We start from the raw sequence: 26,278 nt of genomic DNA, 5'->3' as shown, positions 1-26,278 counted from the left end.
GCAATGTGTTGTTATTATTGTTGTTAATATTATGAAATAGTCTTATTGTAGAAGTCCACATTTCAGTGCGTCGTTGAACAGACAAGAGAGAGAGCGATTTAGGACAGGCAGGTAAAACATGTATCGGAGGAATGCAATCACAGGAATGACTTCGTATGAAGGAAGGTCGAAGAATTAATGGACGGTTGTCTCTGACAGCCTGGATAGGGTTGTACTTGTCCATTAGGATGCATACATTAATTAAGATACCTGAGAATGAACAAACAAATAACCAAGCACGCATTTCTAAAACGGCAAGGTAACTTGCAGGTAAGGTAATCTTGGCAGACCTCCCAGTGGTAGATTTTAGACGCGCTGTTGAATGGCGAATATTGTACAGTGCAAAAAGTCATAAAAGCAGTACATTGCCGTAAACACATAACTTTTACAGAAGTACAGTTTTGAACGCATTGAGTTTGAGTGAAGAGAAGGAGTATTTCTTGGCGTCTTCTGAGCCACTGCAAAAGGAAACCTTTCTCATTTTTTTTTTTTGCTAGTAATAGTCAATTTTTATTATACTACATAATCAACACTGTAAACCAGGTAAAAAGACATGGATTTCCATAGTATATAGGTTATATACGTTTTTAATAATTAAGGTACCCTTATAAGGATTCCATGTGTCATATCGCTTTAAGTTAATTAAAACGTAAAGCCTACACTCGTGATCTCTAAAGGTAGGCAAATAGAAATAATAATGACACATGAATTAGTCGCAAACGCTGTTCGATGAAATAATGTCGATAATATATACATTTTCAGTTGAATGGGATGTTGCTTATCAAACTTGGGCTAGATAGATGTTTGAGATGTTTGGTGACCCGCAGCGCCTATTCTAAAGAATGTTTCTCTTAAAGAAGCACCTTTTACCAGAAAAGACATAGAATTCCGACTTCGATCGAAGACACCTTCTTAAATTAAATGAGCATCGCTAGTATTCAATTTTAGTTGTTTATACCAGAATCTCTGGCCTGTCTGGGTCGTGCCTGTTATTATGTATGGCGACAAGGATTCCTGTTACTATTTACGTTTTGTGAATAATTACACTTGAGAATTTCTAGTGCGTAGTGGTTCATGAACTGCAATACCTGCTCAGTGCGTCTAGTAAGCGCCAGATCTAGTACACCTTTTTGTCGTGCTAATCAGTAGCAAATCATCAGGCTTATGATAAGCACCTTTAGTATCGAGTGCCTAGGAGTCTTTGCTCTGTACTTAAGAACCCTTTTGTCAGCTCGAAGATCGCGCGCTGTGGTAGATGTGCATGCAGCACTACAAATGAGGCACCTGTTAGAGGGTCTGGCTAAAAAAATCTAGGCAGAATCACGTACGGTTATCCTGATTTAAAATTCACCTTCAGCCGCTCCCGTGCCAACGCAACGTAATATCTTACGATGTCCATTTAGTGTTAATTTATTAACACAGCATGCATCACAATGCATGGCAAACTTTTTAAGGTGAAATGTTTGGCCACCGACTTTATTAATTAATAAATGTATCGATATAGTTTTCTTATTTATTAATTGTGAGAAAGCAATCACTGGTATGACTAGTGTTTTTCAAGTATGTGGATAGTCTAAGCTAGACAATAAAAAATGGTGAATGCCAAATTGGGGTTCATTCAAGAGCAAACGTCCTCCGCCCTATGAGAGATACGGCTTTTAGAAATAGATCTCACTATTGGTGGCGTCAATCCAATAAACGTAGCCAAAACTTCAAATTTCGAGAATTACGTCATATAATAGGTGATCGACAGTCTATGATTCAGGACAGAAGGCAGCTAATCTTTGCTAGATTAGCTGCTTTTTATCTCAGCGGTACTGTGCACACTTATTTTAAAAGGTGATTTGCGGGTAAATGAGCTTCGAAATGGCGGAAAGCTGTGTCTATTGGCCGCTGCGACTACGTAGCCTAGAAAGTTTTCCTAGAGAATCTTACACAGCGCATTTCTGTTGACCTTTTTCCAGATACTGGTGCAACTACTAAGACACAGTCATACTACTTGTCGAGTCATTCGATCCAAGGCGGCACACATGAATTAAAATGTTCGCGCACATGTTAGTTTATTAACAATACACATTCAAATAGCCGGGCTTGGATATTATCTGTAGCTAATTCCAGTGACGTAGTAAACTCTTTATAGTAGAAGGTTACATGTTCTTTTCTTAGCCTTAAAGATAGAGCTTGGTTAAATGTCTCACTATTCCTATTCCTCTCAATTAGCGGGCAACCGTTACAAAACACATCATAAAAATAAGAATGCAGAACAGATTAAATTCATTTCGAATGCCCAAGCCCATAAACTGTAAGAAAAGTCATTGAAGCATAATTAGACTAATTTTATCACTATGTACAACCGAAAACTATTTGTTTTCAATGATAACGCATGAAAAAGCAAATAATAATAGCTGTACACAGCCGCTATTCAGTTTCGGGCCGTAAATGGGGTCTGTTGAGTATTTTATTTATAGAAATTTATTTTCTAATTTAATTAAATGTATATTGATGCGGGTTGCTTTCAACATATACGTGTTTTATACGTATTGTAGAAGTGAAAAACTGTGCTCTTTTTGCCGCATCCTGTGCCCATGTCAAATGGTCGAACTTGAACCTCTAGTACGTGTCTAATATTACATTAAAAAATCAGGCTAAGAACCTCGTAAAACTTAATTTTTCAAAGCAAGGTGACTGCATGGATCTGTCATTAATGATCAAATCTTAGTAAGAAAATAGCTAGTAAATTGCTATGGAATGGAACGCTCAAAATTAATTATTTCTGTCCGCATCGACAGAGATATATATGTCTATCTCTGAACGTCCGTTAAATTTAGATTTTTATATAGAACGATAATTTAGCGGAAGTTCGCCATAAATTGAGTTCGTAGGGTCGATTAATGTTCTATAAAGATGCACTCTTATTTTGCCTTTGACTGTTGTTGGCTATCCTCACACCATTGTAAGAATGACGTCAAATTTCTATAGTAATCTATTAGGATCGTGCAGATCTCCAGTTAATAAAAAATATAATTCGTTATTTAAATAATACCTGTATCATTTGCATGTGTGATAGACTTCAGTGAGCTTAAGGACGGTAGCGTATAGGCGACGTTTCGCTAACTGTTGAGGTTTCACAGTCCTCATTTATTATCCATATAGAGAATGGATGGAAGGTGTTTTAGGACCTAACTTTTGTAACACACGATATTGTGACCTCGAGCTACACAATTGCATCTGAAAGTAATCAATATTCATTGGTGAGTCAGCGTGTAACAACTATGCGAAACATGAGATTGCAGTAAATTCGTGCATGCATTAGACTACAGTCCTATTCGCAAAGAAAACAAATTATCTCTAAGTTGAGTAGATGATGACTGATTTGTTTATTGGGGACCACACTTGTTTATCAACAAGACGTGAATGAGTAAACGCATAATCCTACTTGGCATGTTCTTGTTATTGCTGTTAGCAAGCCAAGTTATGTAAAACAAGTGTTCGTGGTTGTCTATAATGTGGTTTGATGCCGCGCTACAACCGATAGCTTGTCAGTTATTAGTTTTCGTATTGGTCATCTTCGGAGTAGTTCTCTTCGGATGATGGCGAAGGCAAAATTGAAATGACAGCCTCATCGCTGGCACTCATGGGATTCAAGGACGCTTTCGTCAGACGCATCATGTCCGGTGGTAGTTGATCCCTCGAACGAGCGAGTTGCTCAACAAATGGCTGAAGCGAGCGGGGCAGCATGGCCTTGGCTTGCCGAACAGCCTCGGGAGAAGCGGTTCCACGCTCTAATTCTAGGGCAAGGCCCATACGCTGTAGACACAAACATGCGTACTATTATAAAAACTATTGTTATATATATATACATATATATGATATGAAGGCTTTTAGCCGCATAGAACATGCAAAATGTAAGTTGATAGGAATTCAAACAGACGCATTCATATCTAGGCAAAGCTGAGTATTTCATAGCACTTTTGTATATTAGTAACGATTTAGTCTAATACAAGCGTTGAGTTTTTAACGACAGCTTTGAAGTGAATATTCGATCATTCGGGTGGATTCATATCAAGGTTATCCACGTCATTTGGACACTGTTGTGAATACGGATCCTACAACTGTCTTGTAGCATATTGTTTTATATGCGGCGCTTACGACATATACTAAGTGCGACTAAACAAAGGAGCAGACGAATATTCCTCGATAAATTATCTACGATCGGGAGTCACACCTATCCTTGATTGAATGCGGAATTAGTATTATTATTAGACTAAGAGGAACATCTATAATAAATAACATTAGTCTTCTGTATTATTCGCTACCTAGCTCATCATTCTATTCTCGACAAATGCAGAACAAAGTGGCACTATACCTTGAGCACCTCGATATCGTCATGTATTTCGAACGCATTGTCAAAATTAAACAGGTATTCTCGCTTGTCGGCCGAGATCTGGCAGTCGATCACGGTCTGCCGACTTGTGTTGATAATTATGAATGGCAGGGCAATCGTAGAGTTGGGAACACACGCGGGACTAGTCACCGATGCCGACATCTAATCAAAGTATGCGGTGAGAGGAATGGAGAAAGCATAGAATTATTAATTCCTTTTGTAAAAAGTATCTCCCTGTAATTCTGAAGATTGGAAATAAGAAATATAAGAAAGAGTATTCTGCTCCTTTGGTGTTCCGAGAATCTTTTATCGTTCCTTAGTCTATGTATATATAGAACGCTGATGTGGTCTCGTCGGTTACCTTACTTTACTGACCTTATTGCGTTCTACGAGACTCTTGTAGGCAATATGCTGCAAGATGAGATCGTACAGCTGTTGGGTTTTATGCGAAATTCGCGACAGGCGCTCACGTTTCTCCGCTTCCAGCTGTGAAAATTAGGAACCAATAAGAAAAAATTATGATCTAATTATTTTTCTTCATATCATCGTGTGATATGTAATATAGCATTGTACATATCGATGACGGGAGCTGAACCAGCAACCGATGGTTCATTTTGTAATTGGGGATTCTTTTTACATAATACTAATCGACAGTTTGTACGGCAGAAGTCTTTACTGGAAAGAGTAAAAGTGATGGCCCTTTATTCCCACAACATCAGCGAAGAGGTAAAATAAACATTTAAAAAAATGAGCTAAATCTGACCTTTTTACACTCCTGTGCACTGTTTGTTGGCAATCCCAACCAGTGTATTTCCTTATGCTTCTTCTCAATAATTCCTGCAAGGGCAAAACGAATAGTGTGTAGATATATGGAGAGAGCTGCTCCATCGTACGCTTTTATCAAGGACCCAATAGCCGTAACTATAATTATATGATGATAGTCCAATAACTACCCATGGCCATCAGTACGTTGAGGGCGTCGTAGACCCTTCGGCGAATGTTCTTCTGGTCGTAGCCCGCGCCGGCGCCGTTGGCCGAGACATCTGCAGCAGCGGCCGCGGAAGATGCCCCACCACTTCCACTTCCCCCGTGATTGTTGTTGTTGTTTCCACCACCGCCGCCGCTGCTGCTACTGCAGCCGCCCGCTCCTCCGGCGCCCCCTCCAGCTGTCGCAGATCCGCTTCCAGCTGCTCCGCTTCCACGCTCCGAAAACTCATTCACCAGTGCGTCTGCTACCTCATTGTACGTCGTTTTACCACGCTTACGAACTTCCTCGCATACTTTCATTGAAAAATGTCGAAGGCCTTTTCCGCCAGCGGAACCTCCACCCCGACCCCCGGAGCCACCACCGCCACTGGCGCTAGACGCAATCGACGAATGGTGGCTATGAAAAGACGACGGTGCTGACACTCGTGCTCGTTTCACCTGAACAGCAGAAAACAACGAGTTAAATTGGAGCTTGCCTCATATTAATTCTCACTTTGATTTTGCTGAAACGCCGACCTATGTAACAATCTACAGCAGTAAAAGACAAAGGGGGCTTGTTCCCGAAGTACCCAGCCATCATTAGTGGAACTTAGTAAATGTCCTGTAAAGGGCTCACCTCGACGTATCCTTCGTGGAGATCTCCATCACGCTCCCGTTTGATTCCAGTACCCGCCACTGTGGCGGTACCCGCAGATGATGAGTTTCCCAAAGATGTGTACGTGTGGAACACCTTATTTACAAGACACGAATAAATATATTAAATTGGTTTCAATAAGTGTGTTTCGACGACATCATCGAGGTACAATCGTTCCACGAGGTATTCGAATTCTATGGGGCTTGCATGTATCTGTTCTTTTAACAACTACTTTGGTATAAAGCCTAGAATTTATATAATCAACTCTATTGTTTCGTAAAGGTATACGTTAAGACCGGCGTCGTAACACCTTAGAGGATCCCTATTACTGATACTGTTAGACTAGAAGTACCTGTGCGGTACCACCCCTAGAGGGGCTCTGTAGGATAACAGGTGAACCGTGAGGGCTTTGTGCCGTGAGGATGACGCTTTGTGCTGCCGGCGAATGTTTTGCTCCGGAAGCTCCGTGTGATGACACTGTAATGTATCGAGTACCGCCGCCTCCTGACGAAGTATAATCGCTACGTTAGCTCATTGTTGTTAGGTTTTTGTTAACCGGTCCTCCTTGTCAACACTTATCTCGTTTAACTGACAGCTAAATACTGCATTTATTGTATTTTGTTGTTCCAAATAACCAGAATATTGAAAGGATTCGAGGATTAAGCTTCCGAATTGCACTCCTTCATCATAAATAAAGGAGACAAACACTATTAGACAATATTATTGCAGTTAATGCCGATAACTTCAAAGATAAAGTGAAACTTTTCCATACCATTAATATCGTTACGTTACTAGACATTCTAAATATACATCTAAAATAATTTTTTGAAGCTCTTATCTTCACCACGCAATTACCACACAACATTCGGCATTGTCGAAAATGATTAGGAAAACTTCTACACGTATGTCCCCTCAAACCGTTCAACTTGATGATAGTTATTTTATCGTCCACGGTAATTAGTATTCGTTGTTATTAAAGGTGCTCGAATTCTCCATATCTAGATATTTACTTTACAATAATAGATAACATTAAAAAAATGTCTTATTTGTGACTAGTCCTCTACGCCACCGTCGTCGCGGCCAATAAATTATGTAATACTAATAATAACCATTAATATTATCATTGGTATTTTTAATAATTATAATAACTACGTTGATTTAACGGATTCCTTTGAGATGTGATATCGCCTGAATGCCGTATAGGGTTTATAATGCGCTAAATGCAACGTATTTTAATGTGTTCGCTTACTCTTGAAAAAACGGTTTTAAAAAATGAGGTCCCTACATTTACCACTTAATATACACAAGTTGCTCATTGTGCTACTCTGAGAAAAACGTTATGAACTTTTACGTTAGAGAACGTTATGTGAACGAACACAATATGGTGAATGGAGGGCTCATGAATGATACTCTATGTAATTCACCTAGGACTTTCGTAGTTTGTGGCGAGGTAAAAACTACCATTGAACGTCAATCATTTACCCACCTGGGAAGATATAATGGTTTAGGATTTCTCGATTTGCTGTAAATGATCATATTACTTACCTACTTTATTAACAACTCATAAAATACATAGACCTAACCTTTGATACAGAGAAAACCCTTTTTCTAGCTGATTTTCAATTGTCTCCTCCACGACAGGCTACAGTATTATTGCTTTAAGCATGCTTCAAAAATCTGTCCAAGTAAGGAGATCAACCGAGAGGAAGGCTGAGACAAACCGAGTAAAAAGGAAATCATTATATTTTTTGGCTTTCCTATTGATGGCATTTTTCTTGAAGAATCAAAGTATGCTTGTGGCCAAATTTGAACCTATGCCACATCTAGGTGCTTTTGGTTAGTAGGCAAACAACTTACAACTGCACTATTGCGGGGACAGTTAATATTCTTTAGTTTACGGTCGCTTTCAGATAATATGCAGTTTTCTGACGTCAGTACATCTAAGAGTCAAAAAAGTCCATGTTCCCAACAATTATCATCCTATTAATATAGTGTTTGTAAACAACGCATACTGCAACACGTCCTCCGTGCAAAATTGCAGTAAGCTTTTTCATCTGAAAAAACATGTCGCACCTGTCCAATGTATACAATTTGATTTCTTGATGTTAGTTAGCACTGACCCCTTCGTGCAGATATGTCAAAACATTAATACATTTCAAATTTGACGCGATTTGCAGAAACTGCAAAGAATCTCTTTACAGTTTGAAAATGAGAAGGTAACCACTGCTAACCGATTTCGAAGTTCCGCTTACAAAGCTTCAATACAGATGAACCTGTTACCTTATGGCCTTACTAAAAGTCACTGCTGCCTAGTGTATGGCAGGTAACTCTTTGACTCTCGTAGTTTATCGTTCCAGTTTACAGCAGCCCTTTCGCATATATCCAAACTACACTAGCTAGTTACGCAGACATCTAGTGCCAGTCGAAATGGATTACTTCTAGATGGGTTTCTTGACTTAAAGGATCAGACTTCCATAAGTTGATATCGAAATTCTACGGAATATTTCCGTTGTTATTCTGTTTTATCAAATTATACCTTTACTCGTGCATGCTAAGCCTCATGTACTTATGGATGCGAGCCGCGTCAAATCGCGAAAAATTGTGAGTAATTACATGTTCTGTTTTTTTTGAGGTTAATGTAAAAAACATTTTAGTTAAACATGAATGTATCTATGTAGTTATTTTAGTCTTCTTAATAATGTACAATATGAAAACAATTTTACTGGTAGCTAAGAAGGGCATTAAGAAGATACAACACAACACAGTCACGGACAACTAATCGAAAAGTCAGTATTTCTTGTTGTTTTATTTACTTTGATTATCTGAGAAATAAATCTTAACTTAGGATACTCGAAAACTGGCAAATATTTTTTGCCGTTTCCTTCAAGGAGCTTTCTAAGGAAAAGACATTAGATTTGGTTGCAATTTAAAGCCCATGTTTATTAAAAGATATGAGCATTTTAGTAAAATGTGAATAGTAAAGCATAATAACGCGTAAATTATTCCCGTTTTGAAATAATCTTTAAAAAATGTTAAAGCAATCTGAGTTGGAGTAGAGAGCGACTATTCGACAGACACCATTAGTAACGTAAAAAACTACATTTGCATTAATGAATTCTGATAAAAATCTGCTTTTTTGTAATTTAGTTAGATGTTTTACTTGGACCGATGGCAATTAGAAACAAATAAATAGTATTCGGGATATTTTTGCAGTTACTCGTTATTGGTTTGTGCTTTAGAATACCTGTAAGGATACGTGTATGCTTTTTACTCATACTATTATACCCATTAGTAGATGTTTAGTCATATCTTTTTGTCGAGCTTTTCCGCGCAGCGCATATTTAAGATACACCCAGGCGTGCTTTGAAAGGGCACTTCTGGCGTTTAAAGGATACGTGAAAGGCAGAGATTAATTAAAACTGTGTTTCGTTTTCACTATGTACAATAAAATACGTTAAATTAAAATGAGGTTTTCAAGGGTATAAGATCAACGTATGACAATCGATTTCTTGAATGTCGGACAGTTATTAACGTAAATGATGTTTTCTAAAAGAATACAGGTCCTAGTAATTTAAAAATACACCGCAAAGAATAGTTAAAAATAATTGGAAGCATAAATTAGCAATTCAAAAAATTCTGAAACCCATTAAATACTTTGCATCATTTTCCGGAATTAGCCATACAGACTTTCGTACTTCTGAGTCACGTGCCTAGCATGAGTAAAAGCACAATTATATCTTTGTCATAAATAATGGTATGACATTGTTGTGCAATTAGAGATTCGAAAGAATCCGAACCCTTATTACGAATGACGTGGTCTTGAAAAACGCCTGTCATGCACAATCACAAACGAAAAGCTACTAAACCACTCGTTCAAAATCAATCAGTAATATAACTTAAGGTCTCTGTCATGTCAAATTAAACATCCAGCATCTGTAATTCTATTAAGGCCTGGCCAAATTCACTCTGAACTTACATTTATAGCGATCAACACATACTACAGTATACCAGACCGAGCTATCCTTAAACAGCAGCGGATGCTGCACGAATTATCAAAAGAACGAGCGGGACATGAGAGACACACGCGTAGGTAGATGAATTTAGGAAAATTATTCAGTTAGTCAGATGACTGATAAATTAGATATGTGGCAGGTATAACCACGTCGGATGTGTTGATGCTAGAACAATTGTCTGTCATTTTAGTTAGCCCGAGTGTTTAAGACGATTGGCGCTCCCTGGGGTGAACAGATAGACAAACAAATTCGTCCTCAGCGGTTGGAGGACCTTTTTAGTCATTCAAAGCATCAGTCCTTACCGTTTCAGAGATATTCAATCGAGAGCGCTAATCCACGGTTTAACTTGAGCTTCAAAACAACAGTGACATTCTAAACGGACTAATATGTTGTAATTATCACATCTCTTATAAGGTGTACGAGCATTTATACATTTGTCTAGATTTAGGAAGCGCTATCAAAAGGCAGACGTTAACACCGAAGCAAAATGTTGGAAAAAAAGCGCTGTGTTGCTAGCTCGCTTCATCACGAAAAAATTGAATTGTGTTCTTTAGGGTTACACAAGGATTGAATTACTAGGTGTTGTATGTTCAGTTAAAGCCGACGGCAATGGCAACAGCAGCAGGATGCACGTGTGGTGACTGATCATTGCCAATTTGCCAAGCCGGCCCAAACTATAGCTTTCCAGCGTACAAATGACTAGTACCAGCCGCGAGGAATCTTTGAAGCAGAATCTCCGGCTCGAATTCTTAAAAATCCGATTTCTTCAAAATTACACTTCGAGGATTTGTGACAAATAAAGGAAATAAAGGTAAATTCAATGCAATTTGCAGTGACTTGATGATGTATGGGGTGTCTGCTTACTTCACGCGGTTCTTCATCACTATCACTTACCGATAGCGTGCACCTGATTGCCCGTCAGCAGAGAAGTGGCGACGATCACGTTACCCGAGTCTCCGTTGGCGGCCATTCTCGGCCGGGCGGCCCACTTCGGTCGACGGTCTCCCCGGCACCTGTCCGATGTCGGTAGGAGCACCGCGCCACGACAGAAACGCTACAGCATATAGAGAATCTACGACCTGCCGAACATACACCGGGTGCACATAGAATCAAACGTATAGATATACACACGTATAAATCATCACCAGCAGCAGCAGCAATAACTTGAAGAAGACAAACAACAACTTATAATAGTAAGAATAATAAAACTCCCATTTACTAACTACAGTCACCAGTCTGTCGCTTCCCGCACCACTGTAAGAGCCGATAGCAGCCAAACCCACCAGAATCAAACATCAACTACATTGAGACACAGTCATGCAAGCAATAGACACTTACGACAACACCCATCAGCCACAGCTACCAGACATCATACACAGACCAAGAAACAGACAGACAGATAGGCACACACTGATCGATCGAGCGAGCGAGCGACCGACCGATTGACTGAATACCATACTAGCATCCGCCGCCGCTTCGGTTGATGTTGTTTGCCGCTAGGTGAACACTTGGTAACCCCAGGAAACCTTCGACAGGCGACTGTCAGGGACTGGATCAGACTGTCCAACTGGCCTGTTGGTGCCCCTGTAGGTATCTAAGTAACGGCCGTCCGACGCGCTGGCACGGCCCCAACACTGCTACTGCACCTCCTTAGTAGTAGTAGCAACAAGAGCAGTAATCTGGCGGTTGAAACCGCCGGGGGCGGCGAAGCCCCCACTATGCCAGTTGGGCACTTTGACCCTGAATGGTTTACTATGCAGAACCCAGCCAAGGTTCTCAAGCATATCTCAACGTCATCGCAGCGCTTACCTCTGCGCCCGTGGGGTTCACAGTTGTTGCATGTGGCTTCACTCGAGAGTAAGCTCAATCCACTACACTTCACAGATTTCGTCCGGTGGCGGCCTGCGACTCGGGGCCAGCGCGTTCGCTGATTGGCCGAGCGCGTAGGTCACGTGATTGACGAAAACTGCGTGGAGCCCATTTCCGCCCGGCCGCGTATACACCAACCCGACAACTCACATATATTTGTATGTGTCTAATGAATCACCCGCCTCTTGTTATGCGCAGCTAATCATTTGAGCTCGTGTAGATTACTAATTGCGAAGTAGATCATTGATTTGAAACATTCTTTGCCGAGATGAAATAATTCTTTATAATAATATCGCAGTGCTTGCTGGGTTGGTACTTACTAACGTAAATATGCAGCTGATATTTGGCGGTTGGCGAAATGGCGGGCATTCGGAGAGTATCTATGCAAGAGGTCCGGCGGGCACTTTTCTCTGCTGACCGGTGGTGAGCGGGCAAGAGCAACGGGACCGCCATAAACGCTTTAGAAGGCGAAAATTAAAACGATGTTTAAGAATTGAATCAACATTACTAAGGGCGTTGTTAAACATTCAAGTCGCAAGCAGAGTACAAACATTTTCGAAGTCAAAAAAATGGGCTAAAACATCAAAAAAACTTAATTGGCGTGTAAGTATCCCGAGTGTGCGGTGGCTGTCTGCAAAAAACCCTGTGAAAGCTTTAGGTTAGGAGTGGAGCTGTGTTGCACGGGTAGACTGACAACTACGATTGATACCATCTTTGTGATGCATTATATGCAGATGTCTTTTTTGCGAGTATTGTTTTTAATATGATTCTGGTATCATGCAAAAACTCGTTGCTGTCGTCGTTACTGTCACCAATATCAATCATAAAATAACGGCCAAGCGTCTAAGAAGAGCAGAATCCCTTAGGTAAATTTCCCATGTTGCCGGTATTAAATTGGTAGATAACTATTTGTAAGACAATTTATCGACTTTGCTTAAGAAATGGCACATTGTTTGCAAAATGATGAAAGAAAGAGATCGGAGTGCACGAGGCAGACGTAAACCTGATAATACCGTAACGTGCAATTACTTTCTTACTTTAAACCAATCAAATACAATTATTTACATTATTTAAATGTAATTTTTATAACAGGTCCTTATTAGCGGTTTAGTTGTAAGCAGCTCTGCAGTGCTACTTGCATATAATCAAATATCGTCGTCTATCTGTATAGAGCAACTAGGGAAAAGCTGTGTCAGCTACGCTCATAGCTAATGCAGCGCCCAGATATAGCATCTCTCTATTAGATGCTCCTTTCTTGGTGATCGTATACCTTTACGCTATTTATTATTCTTCTATGTGACGTATCATCCAGTATATATTGGTATTATTTATTGTATTTAAGTTATTGGGAGTGGTATTTACGTGGCGTTTTTGCTCAACTTTAACCTATGTAACGATGATCGTTCCCTAGCTAAACAGAAGAAGAAGCCTGCGCATACTCGAGTGAGTTTACGAAATAAATTTCCTATTAGATGAAATCAACAGTGAAAATGGTGCCATTAATACAAACGACGGATTGGTGGCAAATAGTCTAGACAGGGTCGAAGGATTTTGGTAGGCAGGTTTGCGCTATTGTGCTTCTATGTACTCAAAATGGTGAGCAAAATTTGACTGTAAGTAAGTCCATTGAATAGCAGATGTGGCACTCCTGAAACGACTGTGGAAAACAAATTGTGAAAAAGTGGCTTATTTTAGGAAGGGCATCTAGGAGAAATTCCATTAAGGGCTTTTTAGAGTATCTGTAGTAATCTTAGTGTATAATAAGTGAAGCACTTCCAAAGTAATTGACGACTACTAAATGGTAGCTCAGGAGTTAATCGGATGAATTATACTCAAAAAGCAATTTGGATGAATGGAGCTTTGCTATATGGAAGCTTACTGTCATAATCAGTATAATATTATTTTGTTTATTTCAATCAAATAGACTGCACCAAATTGCCTAGCTTGTTTGGATAGGACGAATCTTCAGAGTAAGATAAGTCTACTATGTTATCGATTTAATGTTACTTCGGAGATGAAACATTCTGTGTGGAACGCTTTGATAAGCTCTTGCCTTTCAAGAGCCAAAACGTTGTCGATAGATCCTCCTTCACCTACTATTTTTATCCTAAATCTGAAGACATTTAACAAACGAAGACATCACTAACGCTCGCAAGGACAGTGCTAGATTATATATCAGAGGAAACGGATATGAAAGTCTCCAGTGCAGGATAGTAATAGACGATACAGTAGTATGTGAAAAATTTGTCCTAACTACATGTAATCATTCAGGCAGTTTTTATGGGACACGATTTGAGGGAGCCCTGCCGTCTGAGGCGATGCTTACCGGCTGTACCGAACTCGAAATATTTAAGTGAGGACGATCGCGCAAACGCTTCAACAAAAATTAATATAAATTAGGAAGGTTAGACATTGAATTCGTGCGCCGTTTGAGCTAAAAAAGCTACTTGAAGTGTGTTCAAAGAACGTTACGATATGCCAACACAATGAGAAGCATAAAGTACTCTCTGCGGTATATCAGCGAAGAGCTGCTTTTCATGCCTTACGAAGTTATTACGTAAGCTCGTATGAAAACAATGCGAGTATTGTTTGTGAACATAATACCTTGTAAGAAGTACAATATAACCACTGTTAATTACAGCCGCAAGTAATAGATAATGTAATCATTTACACAGAATAACAGCATGTGTTCGACTAACATATACGAAGAACGTGCAATATTATCTAGTGTGTGGCAAAAAAGACAAGAGAATATTACACGAAACCTAATTCCGGTAAATAGGCCTACTTGTAGCTCTATATTTACCAAGACTCCTACATAGTTCCTACATAATTCCCATTATTTGTATTTGACTAATTATCTAGAAAGATACAAAAAGAGCTGATTAGACACAGGCGAAAGCAAATGTGAAGTACCGTGAAGACAAGCAAATATTGCAAGGTGCGACCAGGCCACTCTGAGGGCTAACAGAAACTTCTGACTAGAAAAATGTTACTTCTGGGCAACTTTATTTGTTGGAAGTAGTAGCTATAGTTCAATAATGACGTTTCATGTGAATCCACCTACTCAACAGGACAAATGCAGACTTCACTACTTTAAATCAACCACTGCTTAATCTAGTCATCTGTTTCAATGACAATCATTCAGGTATTTTGCATATATTTAAAACTGTTTTAGAAAAGTTCTTTTTCAAAAAGCCAGTCTGATATGGACAGGCGTTAAGCTGCGTTCTCTGACGATCCTTGAAACGGATATGAGCATTTAAGAGTTATAATTCTGGCTATTTTTTTTTAAATTTAAACGAATGAATTCGCAAAATAATAAATTAGATCTCTAATTTAGATTTTAGCAAGTAGACGGTTTTTGACCGAGAAGGCAAACGACATATTTTCTGGGATAAAAATTTGCAAGCCATTTTCATTGATTCTATCGATTGCTAAATATGCCCGTGCAACACTTTCATATGAATGGGCCAAACCTCTTGATGACTATCGTATGAGGAAATCACCATATGCGGTGATCGACCTCCACGATTTGGTTAAGTTATTAACTTCTTTCTTCCGACTCACAAACGCAGTGTGCTACATATGAAATGTAAAGACGTCGGCCTTCGCTTAAAGCCAGTAAATAAGACCCCAACCCCATAGACCTTTCGCTGTTTGTAGTAAAGAGGGATCTTTACAACCGAACACCGGGGAGCAAACAGTCTCTATCCAATCCACGTTTTGCAGGACCCTGCGAATCTTGTGAGCTGCGAAGGTCCTTGCTGTTAGAAGGCCCTCGGGACAAACGGGCCCCTGCCATTTTACATAACTTTTACTCCATTTGGAAACTTGGCATTAACGTTAGGCATTCTTAAATATTTTTTCTTTTATGTCGTCTTTATGTTAATATCGCTCTATAATGAATTAGTTACGTATTTATTTGTTCTTTATTATGTTCTGATCCCATGTCTTCTTTAAACGTTTCAACGAATATTGACTCTACGATATTGATCCGTTAGATTAGATTAGTAAAACACTGATGGATTCCGATTTTCGTCCTTGACAATATTTATGTATGGTAAAAAGGGAAAAATTCAACAGAATCTTACCAATTTGCATTATTAAAATTGAGTCCAGGTGTTTGTCTATTTACTGTCCCTGGGCTTTGAGTCTTTTAAATAATAGCAAATGATGGTTCGTACATTTTTTTTACTCACTAGTGAGCATGTTTCACTTTGCTGATTTGATTAAAAAACACTATAGTAGAGACACGTAAATCAGTTCCGACCAAAGTGGATTTAATTATGCTATTATAGATAGGGTATGAAGGATCCTTGAACCTGTGTCGTATATGGTTTTTATGATGCTTTTTTCGACTCATACAGACCCGGTTGTAACCGAGCGTGGTATTACCACGCTCGGTTACATTTGTTTCACTGCTGATTCCCCTTGTAACATTTTAGCTACTCTGTTACATAACTAATTCATATGATATATTTTAGTTTGATTCTGTGTTTAATCTTGCAAACATAAAAGTTACTCTAATGTGTATATATTAACATTATCTAGAAAAATACATGTGGGGATACGTTTTCTATTTCCTGTTCAGAGTAGCAAAGGTATCGTGTCGTAACAAATGTGTAGATTGGTATTGTGATTCTCTACCTATAAATAATAATAAAATATGTATGTTCATTTTACATTAAACATTTAAGACTCATATCATTATCATTATTAGTATTTATTAAATAGACAGGCGTTCATGAAACTTGCACAGTGGTCACATATGCGCGCATGACACTACAATACATTGTTGCCTAGCGTATCGATAGGCCATATTTAAGATGATTCCTTAGAAGCATTAGGGTTACTCAGTTGATAAACTAACAGATACGGGCGCCTTCAAAATTCAACGATACGAGATAATTCGAGAAAAAAATTCATTAAAAAAAATACTCTTGAGCGAGTATTTTTTTAATGAATTTTAATAAGGCCAGCGGTCTACCATCAAGTCTACGCTCCTACCAGGCTCAGTAAACGTGGCAGCCAGCCAAAGCCTTGGACAATAGACTGTTTGTCAATCTATTCAACGTAGTGACGTCCTGGAGTGTTTGTTTATAAGAAGCTATTCTTCTTCTGAAGACATCTTACTGTAATGTGCTGCGTTCAGACAAGTTTGAAGCTATAACAGATAACCCAAGCGCAAATATTCCAAAGTGTTACCATTTATAATGAACGCACAATTGGCAGTGCAATATGATTGGCATGAAGTAGAATTTAATGACTTCGTCACACCTAGAGATATACACTTGCTAGAATTAGGTTTGCTAAACAGCCGGCCACAAGCCGGCTGCTTACACAGCCAAACCGGCTCATATATGGTAACAACACCTGTATCGTGTAGTATCGCCGTTAAGCATTGCTTCAGAGGATCGCCACGGAAACTTATAATGATTACTTAGAAATAATTGTTCGTTTTATGGAGGCAGTGATGACGTTGACTCAAATCCGCTCGAGTTTGACTTTGTTGTTAACCTACACGAAATAGCGGGACAATTGCTGTCAATTAACAGGGAAACTATTGAACTCTTCTGTCAGTTTACAGGGCACGAACAACTGCGCGAGATTTGGTGAAAAATTTTAAATCGTCATTATGTCCGTTCCACTGCGAAACTGTCGTAGCAGCTGCATTTTCACCTGCGTAGATCAGTTGTACTATAAAAGATGTAAACAAGCAGGTAAGATTGAATATGAGTTGAAGGAGGTCTTACTGCGACAACCATTCTTGTTTGGGTTTTGCCTACTCGTAAGATTTTAGGATTTTAGGAAGATACAGTGTGATGCCTTTAGAGTCCCAGAGGCTTGTCAGCCATATTTTTCTAAAAAGCTGCTTGGCCTGTCATCTTAGAAATGTAGTACGATACGGGGTTTTGTATTGAATCTCAAATCCACGGCAGGCATTACAAGTATTCGATATTTTTTATATGTGGTGTCATATGCAATGGATAAAGAGATTTCCATAGAACAAAGGTATGTACCTTAAATACGTTGCGATGTACATTGTGACGACGATACGCAAAGAACATCTGCAGCTCAAGAGAACAGTAAGTACGATTTTACTAAAAAATATTGTAATCAAGTTGTTCCGTCGATGTAAACGTAGTTTGTTAATCATCGTTAAGTAGTAACTAACCTTTACCCTAGCTTAGCAAAAGCGAGTGCTCTACGGCAGTCTGCTTTAGCCTTATACCACAGACAGATTTTCACAAATGATATCATTTCGGCCACGGTATTTGACCCAATGCCCTCACATCACAAATCGACCTAGAGTTCTACGTCCGCTACCTCCAGTAAGTACTGCTTTAATAAGTCTGCCCCAAAGCAAGACATTATTGGGTACGATAGGTGTGTCTAAAAAGCGGCCCGTAACTCATCTTCATTATAACCCAGAAAATGCTACCTTTTAAAGAGCTCAAATAAGTATTTGAGCTTAGGTGCCTACAAGCAAAATGGGCGCTCGTTTAAAATGGGTTTATGAAGTTCCTCCTGTATCTGACGTAGCGGATATCAAAATCTATGCGCAGCATGCGGTCGAGGTTCTCCAGCCTACCGCACAACCTCTCCGTCCCCCCCATCCCACCCCAGAAACGCAGCCCGAAACCCTACTGGACTCGAATGTCCAGTTGGGTTTCAGGCTTCTAGCTGATATACATCCCGAATTTTACTATTTAGCCTCCATTTCTAGGACGATTTGTCGAAACGTATGATTCACAGCGATAAAGGTACATGCATACGATAAGTGTATACGCGTATCTATATATTTACTAATTTGTTTAGAGGTATATTCGTTATGTCCCACAAAACTGAACGTCTGTTGGCACATTCCATTTATTTCAAGCCATTATATTATTTAAGACCCAGTAACAGTATGTTTTGATATTTTGAACTGTGTACTGGCAACACGGGTGTTTAGCTATATTAATCCAGTCAGTTGATTTGATCAATAAAATAACTTCAAACGTCTTATGTGGGGATGTTTATTTCCCAGAATGTGTTTGCTTTTGTTCTTAGATATAGAGTTAAAAAAGCGATTCTGCAGAATTAGATCATAGTGTTTGGCCGAAGCGTTATCGAACATTATACTCTGGTCTTTATGGTCTTTGTGATAACATTAGTAACACTGTCACGGCCCCACTTTTTCGAGGGCTCTGGGCATTACTTCATTGTTATGAAGAAAACGTTCCGAGTTAAAGATACCTCTACTCTTGCATTGTGCTGCCATTTGCAATTCAAAGTATATAAAGATGTGAGCTTTTGCAGCTCGAATATCTCTACCTTTCATAAATTACATTTTCGAATTCTATGTGACAATCAATCATACAAGTAAACGGTATTGTGCATAGTATAATGACTAAGGCCTTATACACACAAAGCTCAAAAATAAGGTGTTATTCAGTTGCTGTTGAGAAAAACTATATTAATAGTTACCGTGGCGTGCTGCATAGTGCCCTATTCGAAAGTAATAAATCAAAGCCTGAAAAAAGCTAGGAAAGGTAGTTGACTAAGCACACAATATTTAGAGCCTAAATACTCGTGAGAGTAGTTGTAATTACGAGTACCTCCGCGATCTGCAACACTCCGCTATCACAGGTATATCAAAGGTATACATCTTAAAACCAAATATTGATAGCACCTTGAGAAAGCAACTCATCTGGGCTAGGGAATGTCAACATAATTATAGTTGTTACCCAACACACAACGCGTCAGGATTTATGATACCTTAGTAGGTCTAATATACATCCCATTGTAAACATGGTATGTATGCCCACAGATGTACACAAGCCCATAGAACGCTTTGCTCAGGGTGGATCTTCCTCGGTAGAAGAACAATTGGATCCTTTTCTTCAAGGTAATTCTTTCGCATGTATACAGCAAAGAGCATCATTGGACAACTGACTAAAAACGTTTATTTTTAAAATAAAGCACGGGATAGGCCCAATTCTAAAACGACCTTACTAAACTCTTTTTGCGCAAAGGTGTCTAGTACTTTAAGATCAAATCCTTCAAATTGATTTTGTATACTAAATTGCTAGTACAGGCAGTAAGTATACTATATGCGAGGACGGGCCCGCATGTTGTTTTTCGTTGTTGCATCTCCCTTTGCGGACATGTGGCCATATGACCTTTAGCGATATCTGAGACAGTACAGGTATAGCGGCAAATTTACTGGCTACTTTCAATAATAATAATAGCAGTGTTAATAATGTTTTTGGTGAGTCTTTACAAAAGCGTTTTAAAACACTAACGATCTACGGGAATGGGGGGCTTATTGTCGATGTGGCAATGATGAGTATGACTGATTAATCGTGGTTCACAAGAGGCTGTAATATCATTGGGATCGATTCAATCATCAGTAATCAGGTCGGTTCCAATTGGCCTGTTCCATAACCCAGCGTTGGTTTTTTCGACCCGCACATTTTTGAAGGGTCAAGCCGTCAGGGCTTGATTTTGAGGGCAGATCCAAACATAATCGGCTTCTAATATGGATTAATCTTCCACTCTGCAAATTCAAAAATTTTACGATGTTAGCATAGCTGTCAGATAGCTTTAGAGGGTCAAAATGTTCAAGTGCAGGGCTTGAAAAGTAGCATATAATTGTGGCGCTGATAAACAGTGCTCCTATTAATGCTAACCTACCTTAGGTTCGTACGACCATTTCTGGCGGCCAATGCCCTGGCAGGCTATCATAACAACGGATGTATCAGCAGTACTTTCTGGAGAATCCAAACAGATGCTTTCGTCGCTCATAAGAAATCCTTCAGCAGTTAAAGTGAAAAGCTGACGTGAATATGGGGTTACAGCGCACTCTTCTAGGCGAAGTTTGCCGACTGGTTGGTAGTAGCTTTTTGAGATGGGACGGCCCATGCATTGTGCACTTGACTGGTGTCGGATCTGAAACGACGAGGACAATGCTATATGTAAAGCATAGTTAGCTATTTATCCTGAAATCGTGCTTAGGCAGCGCCGCATGTTATTAAAAAAACGGGTGTCAAGGCAGGCATTTCTTGTTCAAACAACTGTATCCTTATTATAGATATTAATATGTTGTAGTTGTTCTTCTGGAGCGCCGTATATCGAATAGAATACAGATCTGTCGCTTCCCATTACGTGACTGTTTGTTCTTAAACGCCACCACGTGAATTGATAACCCCAAATTTTCAAAGACTTTATTTAATACTGAAGTCGGCGTGTTTGTGTCTTGGCGATTTGCACACGCTATCGCATACTGACTATCATATTCTATAGCAACAATTAGCACCACGAAGGATTTCCAGTTTTAGCTCTGCGAACTTCACGTGCATGGAGTGCATGGGCTGTTTCATCCGCTGCTCTGATAGCATCGATTTTGCTGAATCATTCACAGATCCTTCTCTCTCTGCATCTCTCCTCCGCAGCAGCTAAAACAACAGTGGATATGCGTGCTTCGTGCTGATGGTCGCCGATGGATTCGATTCCTGTGTTATTTTGCCTTAAAGGAATTTATCACAACGCTGTGGCTAATTTCTAAATGGAGATTCTGACTCTCTACTGAACCTGGGACACTCAACGTGAACAGTGAAAATCCCCTGAGGTCAGCTAATATCTGTTCACCTGAAGCAGCGGTATTGCCACTGTCGTTCGCATATCTGGATCTCGGATATCGGGATCCCATATCTGGAGCATGCTGGTAAATTTGGGGCTGAAACGAACGATTCAGCATGAAAGTTGGGTTGCATGTAGTTTCCTTAGCTTTTCGCTCCTAGAAGGCTGCGGGTGTAGAAGTTACTCGTGTCAGGAACTGCTGAGCAGGTTAAGTGTAGACAAGCATATGCATCCTTTGATAACTTCGTCTGTCTTTATCAGGGGCCAGTCTATCAGATTCTCAGTCCGTTTCGTAATTCAACCGGTAGTCGCTGCACTTATGCTATTTCGTTTGAGTGGTTCACTGTCGGTACAATGTCAATATATATATCTTCGAATGATTTAATTTACTCGAAGCCTGCAACTATGCTCGCATGAACTCGTAGAATTAATTATCTTTCCACAGGCGACTCCGTTAACTAGTTTGATTGAAGGTAGATATTGAGACTCAGAAATAATTTAAGAAAAGAGCCGACCGGTGTTATCAATAGACAACATCTTGTCCTGTTGTTGCTCGGATGCGGCGGCGGCGGCCAAACTCACTTTTTTGCAGGGAAAAAATTGATTTTGTAGGGCTATGAACGGGTTTTGATATCGGGAAATCGGACGGGTACTGTCAATACGGAATTGTCTCGCTACAATGTAATCCATTGCAAGAACCCAACTTTGCACAGCCACTTGTTTATGTTTTTCCACCATTTACGTTTTTCCTGCAGTGGGCCATCTCTGGAATAATTTATCCACTAAGCTGCAACAAATTTTGTTACCATCTTCCTAAACGTTCACGCTCTGCATATAGCATGTCCAGTTTTAAGCCGCTTTTAATTTCTGTGGTTCCAATGAGTACGCTCTGTAAACCATAGGTACCCGTCCCCAAAAGTGACAACATAGTGTCTAAGAATGCTCTTTCATCTTCTTACTCTATTGGGCTAAATTTAAAATAGTTAGTAGCTAGTAAGATATTGCAATCTCTATAGCCTATACTGCTAAGCTTCTGTAATAGGCTTAACGCTACTTTTGCCTTTATGGGTGTATGTCTGGCGCCACACAACTTCTGGAGACTCTGGTAGTCGTCTTTGTTAGGCATCCGGAACTTAATTCCGGAAAGCGTACGTGTACCATAGTGAGCCATCGGAGACTGCTTCTAAGTTACCCCCTCGTAGGTTTTAGCGATGCAAAGTTTGACTACTTTCGTAAAAAAGAGTCTCTCATAATAGATGTTTATAGCCTGTTATTTTTTCTCCCTGCTCGGTAACTCAACAAGCAGAGTCAGTAAAAATACGATGGGTCAAGACATCAAGAAAAGCGACTCTTACATACCTTAAGTAGATTATGATTATTAAATTGAGATATGTTACTTCCTCGTTGCTCATTTTCTCTGCCAAATAACTGTATAAAAAGCAAAGCATAATAATATGCTTTTAAAACAATTCAGTTCCGACGACGATGATTCAGCATCTTATTAGGTTTACGCGTGTACTGTGAAATCATACCTTTCCAAAGAATCGGTCATGTCCTGGAAAGAAGTTTTCCGGCCAAACATTTTTTAGATACCAAGCAAATGATTTGCAATGTAGGCGTTCCCGTAAAGCTTTCCGGGAACTCACATCCATTGTAGGACGGACCTTTCGAGCCTCTGTAAGAAGTAACCAGCACCAGTCGATTTACAGTTATGTTAGTTACTTAGCGCTAGTTTCAAATAGGTTTTACAAACGCCACGTTGTGAAAAACTGAAAATTTATGATAATAAATATCCAAACCAAGAATTAGGGATATATCTTGATTAAGCTCACTTTCTGGTTAGTCAAAAGTTAGAGCCTCTGTTTCTAATCGGCCCTTTCCTGCGCCATTTGGATGGAAGAACCCTTCGTGAAACGTAGAAAGGCTCGTTTGATACTTTTGCTTAATGTCACGTGAGCCGAATCTGTTTCAAATGCGTATACACATAGCGCTTCTAAGTAATAGGCTTCAGAGAACATACGCTTTATAATTATACCGCGTTGATTGATAAATAACAAGTCTCAACAATGTAGAAGTCTAGAAACATCCTCTAGCCGCAGTAATGCATAAATAAAAAATGTAATTATACAAGGAAGCGAATATGCGCACTCTTTAGGCGTTCGCCTTGCACGTAACTATGTAACTGAAAAACAATGCAGCATCCATTAAGTTCCCAATACTCCTGTTTGTGTGCTTACCCAGATTAAGATTGAAGTACAACTCCTTCCACTCGTCCATCCAAACCTCAGCTACTCGTGCTAGGTTCTGATAAAGGACTCCACCTACTCCGCGACCACCAGGAAACGTGTAGGGCGAACTACGACGGAACACGTGGCCTACACGGGAGCAGGGAACAATCTCCAGAGAACCGCCGCACTGCCATATCTAAATATAGAATAAAATACTGCCGTATTTGTAGAAACATGTGATTAAAGAATAAACTTTCGTAGCTTTCTATAAACGCTGCGGGAGTCATCACATCCATTTCACAACTCATTTGCATGTCACTGTGACTTCTGAAATACGACTTAATTATCAAGAGCCATCACAAGGGTCTAAAATTAGCAGTAAACACTTTACTTACCCGAATAGACATCTCAACATTTTCGCCTCCCCAGACGTCCAGCTGTTCGTCGTAGGCTCCCATTTCGTAAAAATAGTCGCGATCTATAGCAAAGAGGCCACCAGCCATTATAGGTGTCTTGAATGGTTCAGACGGACTAACGCGTCGTTTGGCGCTAACCGAGTGACCTACCGGGTACCATCTGGAGATTCACGCAGATCAAAAGAAGTCAAATTGATATCATTCTTATTTTAATTTATGCATATATTTAACAAATAGTACATTTGCCAACTTTTCTTTTTTTTTTTATTAGGGCACAATTTCGTATAATGACGCGAATTGTGCAAGGTGTTCCACCCTGGGTTTCGATTGTTTTATAGTAACGCCCTAATAAGTATGGATTATTAATCCTAATGCGAATTTTAATACTTGCCTAGAATAACTTGAATTGACTTTTATGAATATTACATACTAAGACTGCGTCATTGTGCATTACTGAACAAAATTAAATTTATCCTGTACACTCTAAAAAATTAAATGGTTCTCGAATCACTACCGCTGTACCTAAAGTGCAGTTCCCAATTGATGGCACCCCACAATAATTCGAAGGTCTTGATATAAGCGAACGTGTCGTCATGAATTATATCGATAACTGGACACACCACTCGTGATCTGCAACAATAGAATAAATAACACAATCTAAGGTAGGGAAACTTATACTGAAGTTAAGCAAAACAAACTGTTGCCAACGTTGGGGAAAAAAATACAATCTTTAATTTCCTAGACGAAGGGAACTCGTAACTTGCATAGATTCATCGAACGTAGCTTAGGCGCGTAGTAAAGGGTTGTGGGGTATTATTTTTATAGTCTTCTTGAATTTGCTTTATCGCTAGGTGGTCAAGCGTTCCTTCATTGTATCCACGCTGTGGGTCGGTCTTTTTGGTATAGCCTGAAAGCAGTATTAAAGGATCTTAATAGGCTGCTTTGTAAAAGAAAACGTGAGAATATCGTTTCGTTGGGTCGGAATGCCGAGTAAAGGAAGGATTTGAATTGCCCAGACTCGAGTAATTGTAGTTGTCAAAATTGACAGCTTCTTCTCAGACGAAAAACGCTTTTGCGTCACTGTATGAAAATGGAGACTTATTAACGAATCGTCGTGTTATGTATTATTAAGCGGTCGTTAGAATACCAAGTGAATGTTGGGTACTGAACGAGTTTTGAAATGGTCTGCACCATATATTTCGAAAAATGTTTCTAGTTTAAAGTTTGGTATTACTGTTGAGCACTGCTTTATATGGCTAACTTCCACCATAAAATAAAGTTTGTCAACACCGGTTCCAAATTTAGGCCACTTCACTTGTTTTTAGGTTTTGCATGCAGATACAGTATCAGTACACCACCGCTAGAATAAGACTAGTTATCACAAACCTCAACAGATAGTAATGCATCAATGACAAACGTATATTCGAAAAAACCGCAAGTTCAGCATTGGGAAAAGGTACCGTAAATTTAGACAACCTACTCAAATTCCCTGTCCCCTATGTTAATTACATCATTACAAGATCGGTGAGATATAACTGGTGATGGTAACTGGGTAATACTTCACATTTTTCTACAATAATAGGACCTATACTCGTGATTGCGCAAACTAGTTCCGTGCATAACCTAAGATATTAGCGGAAATACATATTTCAAACTGGCGCTGAGGCGAGAAATGATCGTCGATAGTAACCAGAATAGGTGCTGATTCAAACGAGGCTCACCTGTCTTGAGCTATTCTTTCGAGAAGAGGTTCTAACCAGCCATAAGTACATTCGCAGTGAGCATCGAGAAAAGTAAGCACGCGGCCTTCGGCAATTCGAGCCCCTAGTAAACGTGCTCTAGTCAAGCCAATCCGACGCGGAGACCTAACCACCTTTAATATGAAAGTTATAATTTTATAAATACTATGGAAGGTTTAAATTTTCCGATCTCCGAGTAAGAGATTGAGGTAATCATCAACGACAAACGGAGATTTCATTTTATTTAAACTGACAGAATTCTGTCCGTCTTCGTTTGGAGTAGTAAAAATAGAATAATATATCTCTCTCTCTCTCTTCCTCACTCCCTCTCTCTCTCTCTCT

General features: G+C 39.5%; 2 protein-coding genes and 1 long non-coding RNA gene across 7 annotated transcripts in view; 1 reads left to right on the top strand and 2 right to left on the bottom strand.

The window, feature by feature from the left end:
* Positions 1-3,381: 3,381 nt before the first annotated feature.
* Positions 3,382-12,006, bottom strand: LOC111273693 (uncharacterized). Of its 3 annotated transcripts, none has more exons than XM_022855564.2 (9): positions 11,867-12,006; positions 10,952-11,136; positions 6,397-6,548; positions 6,027-6,140; positions 5,377-5,848; positions 5,187-5,260; positions 4,799-4,909; positions 4,406-4,585; positions 3,382-3,846 (listed from the first exon to the last, which is right to left on the bottom strand). In XM_022855564.2, the coding sequence occupies exons 2-9, from the start codon at positions 11,025-11,027 to the stop codon at positions 3,586-3,588; spliced, it is 1,440 nt and encodes a 479-aa protein (XP_022711299.1). In that variant the 5' UTR covers positions 11,028-11,136; positions 11,867-12,006; the 3' UTR covers positions 3,382-3,585. The 3 variants fall into 3 exon arrangements, with proteins under 3 accessions (XP_022711299.1, XP_022711300.1, XP_022711302.1); XM_022855565.2 differs by lacking the exon at positions 11,867-12,006 and adding an exon at positions 11,517-11,772; XM_022855567.2 differs by lacking the exon at positions 11,867-12,006 and adding an exon at positions 11,396-11,459.
* A 4,630-nt stretch (positions 12,007-16,636) lies between these two features.
* The window catches only part of LOC111273699 (polypeptide N-acetylgalactosaminyltransferase 13), a 48,767-nt gene continuing 39,125 nt past the window's right edge, over positions 16,637-26,278 (bottom strand). Inside the window, exons 7-13 of the mRNA XM_022855577.2 lie at positions 25,919-26,070; positions 24,720-24,827; positions 24,177-24,357; positions 23,791-23,977; positions 23,086-23,228; positions 20,609-20,863; positions 16,637-20,471 (exon numbers count right to left, since the gene is read on the bottom strand). Of these exons, the coding sequence (XP_022711312.2) occupies positions 20,322-20,471; positions 20,609-20,863; positions 23,086-23,228; positions 23,791-23,977; positions 24,177-24,357; positions 24,720-24,827; positions 25,919-26,070 (1,176 nt within the window). The 3' untranslated portion in view covers positions 16,637-20,321. The remainder of the gene's footprint in view (positions 20,472-20,608; positions 20,864-23,085; positions 23,229-23,790; positions 23,978-24,176; positions 24,358-24,719; positions 24,828-25,918; positions 26,071-26,278) is intronic.
* Positions 17,551-26,278, top strand: part of LOC111273697 (uncharacterized) — a 40,459-nt gene continuing 31,731 nt past the window's right edge. For 2 of the 3 annotated variants that reach the window (XR_015316038.1, XR_015316037.1), the window contains exon 1: positions 17,561-17,649. This is a non-coding gene — a long non-coding RNA (uncharacterized LOC111273697). Of the gene's footprint in view, positions 17,650-23,794; positions 24,071-26,278 lie in introns of those variants that run through there. The other variant, XR_015316036.1, reaches the window with a different exon arrangement.

This window comes from Varroa jacobsoni, unplaced genomic scaffold (genome assembly GCF_002532875.2).
Source record: "Varroa jacobsoni isolate VJ856 unplaced genomic scaffold, vjacob_1.0 scaffold_215, whole genome shotgun sequence".
NCBI lineage: Eukaryota > Metazoa > Arthropoda > Arachnida > Mesostigmata > Varroidae > Varroa > Varroa jacobsoni.
Note: the sequence above shows the minus strand (reverse complement) of the source record. Positions and strands in the feature narration are given on the sequence as shown.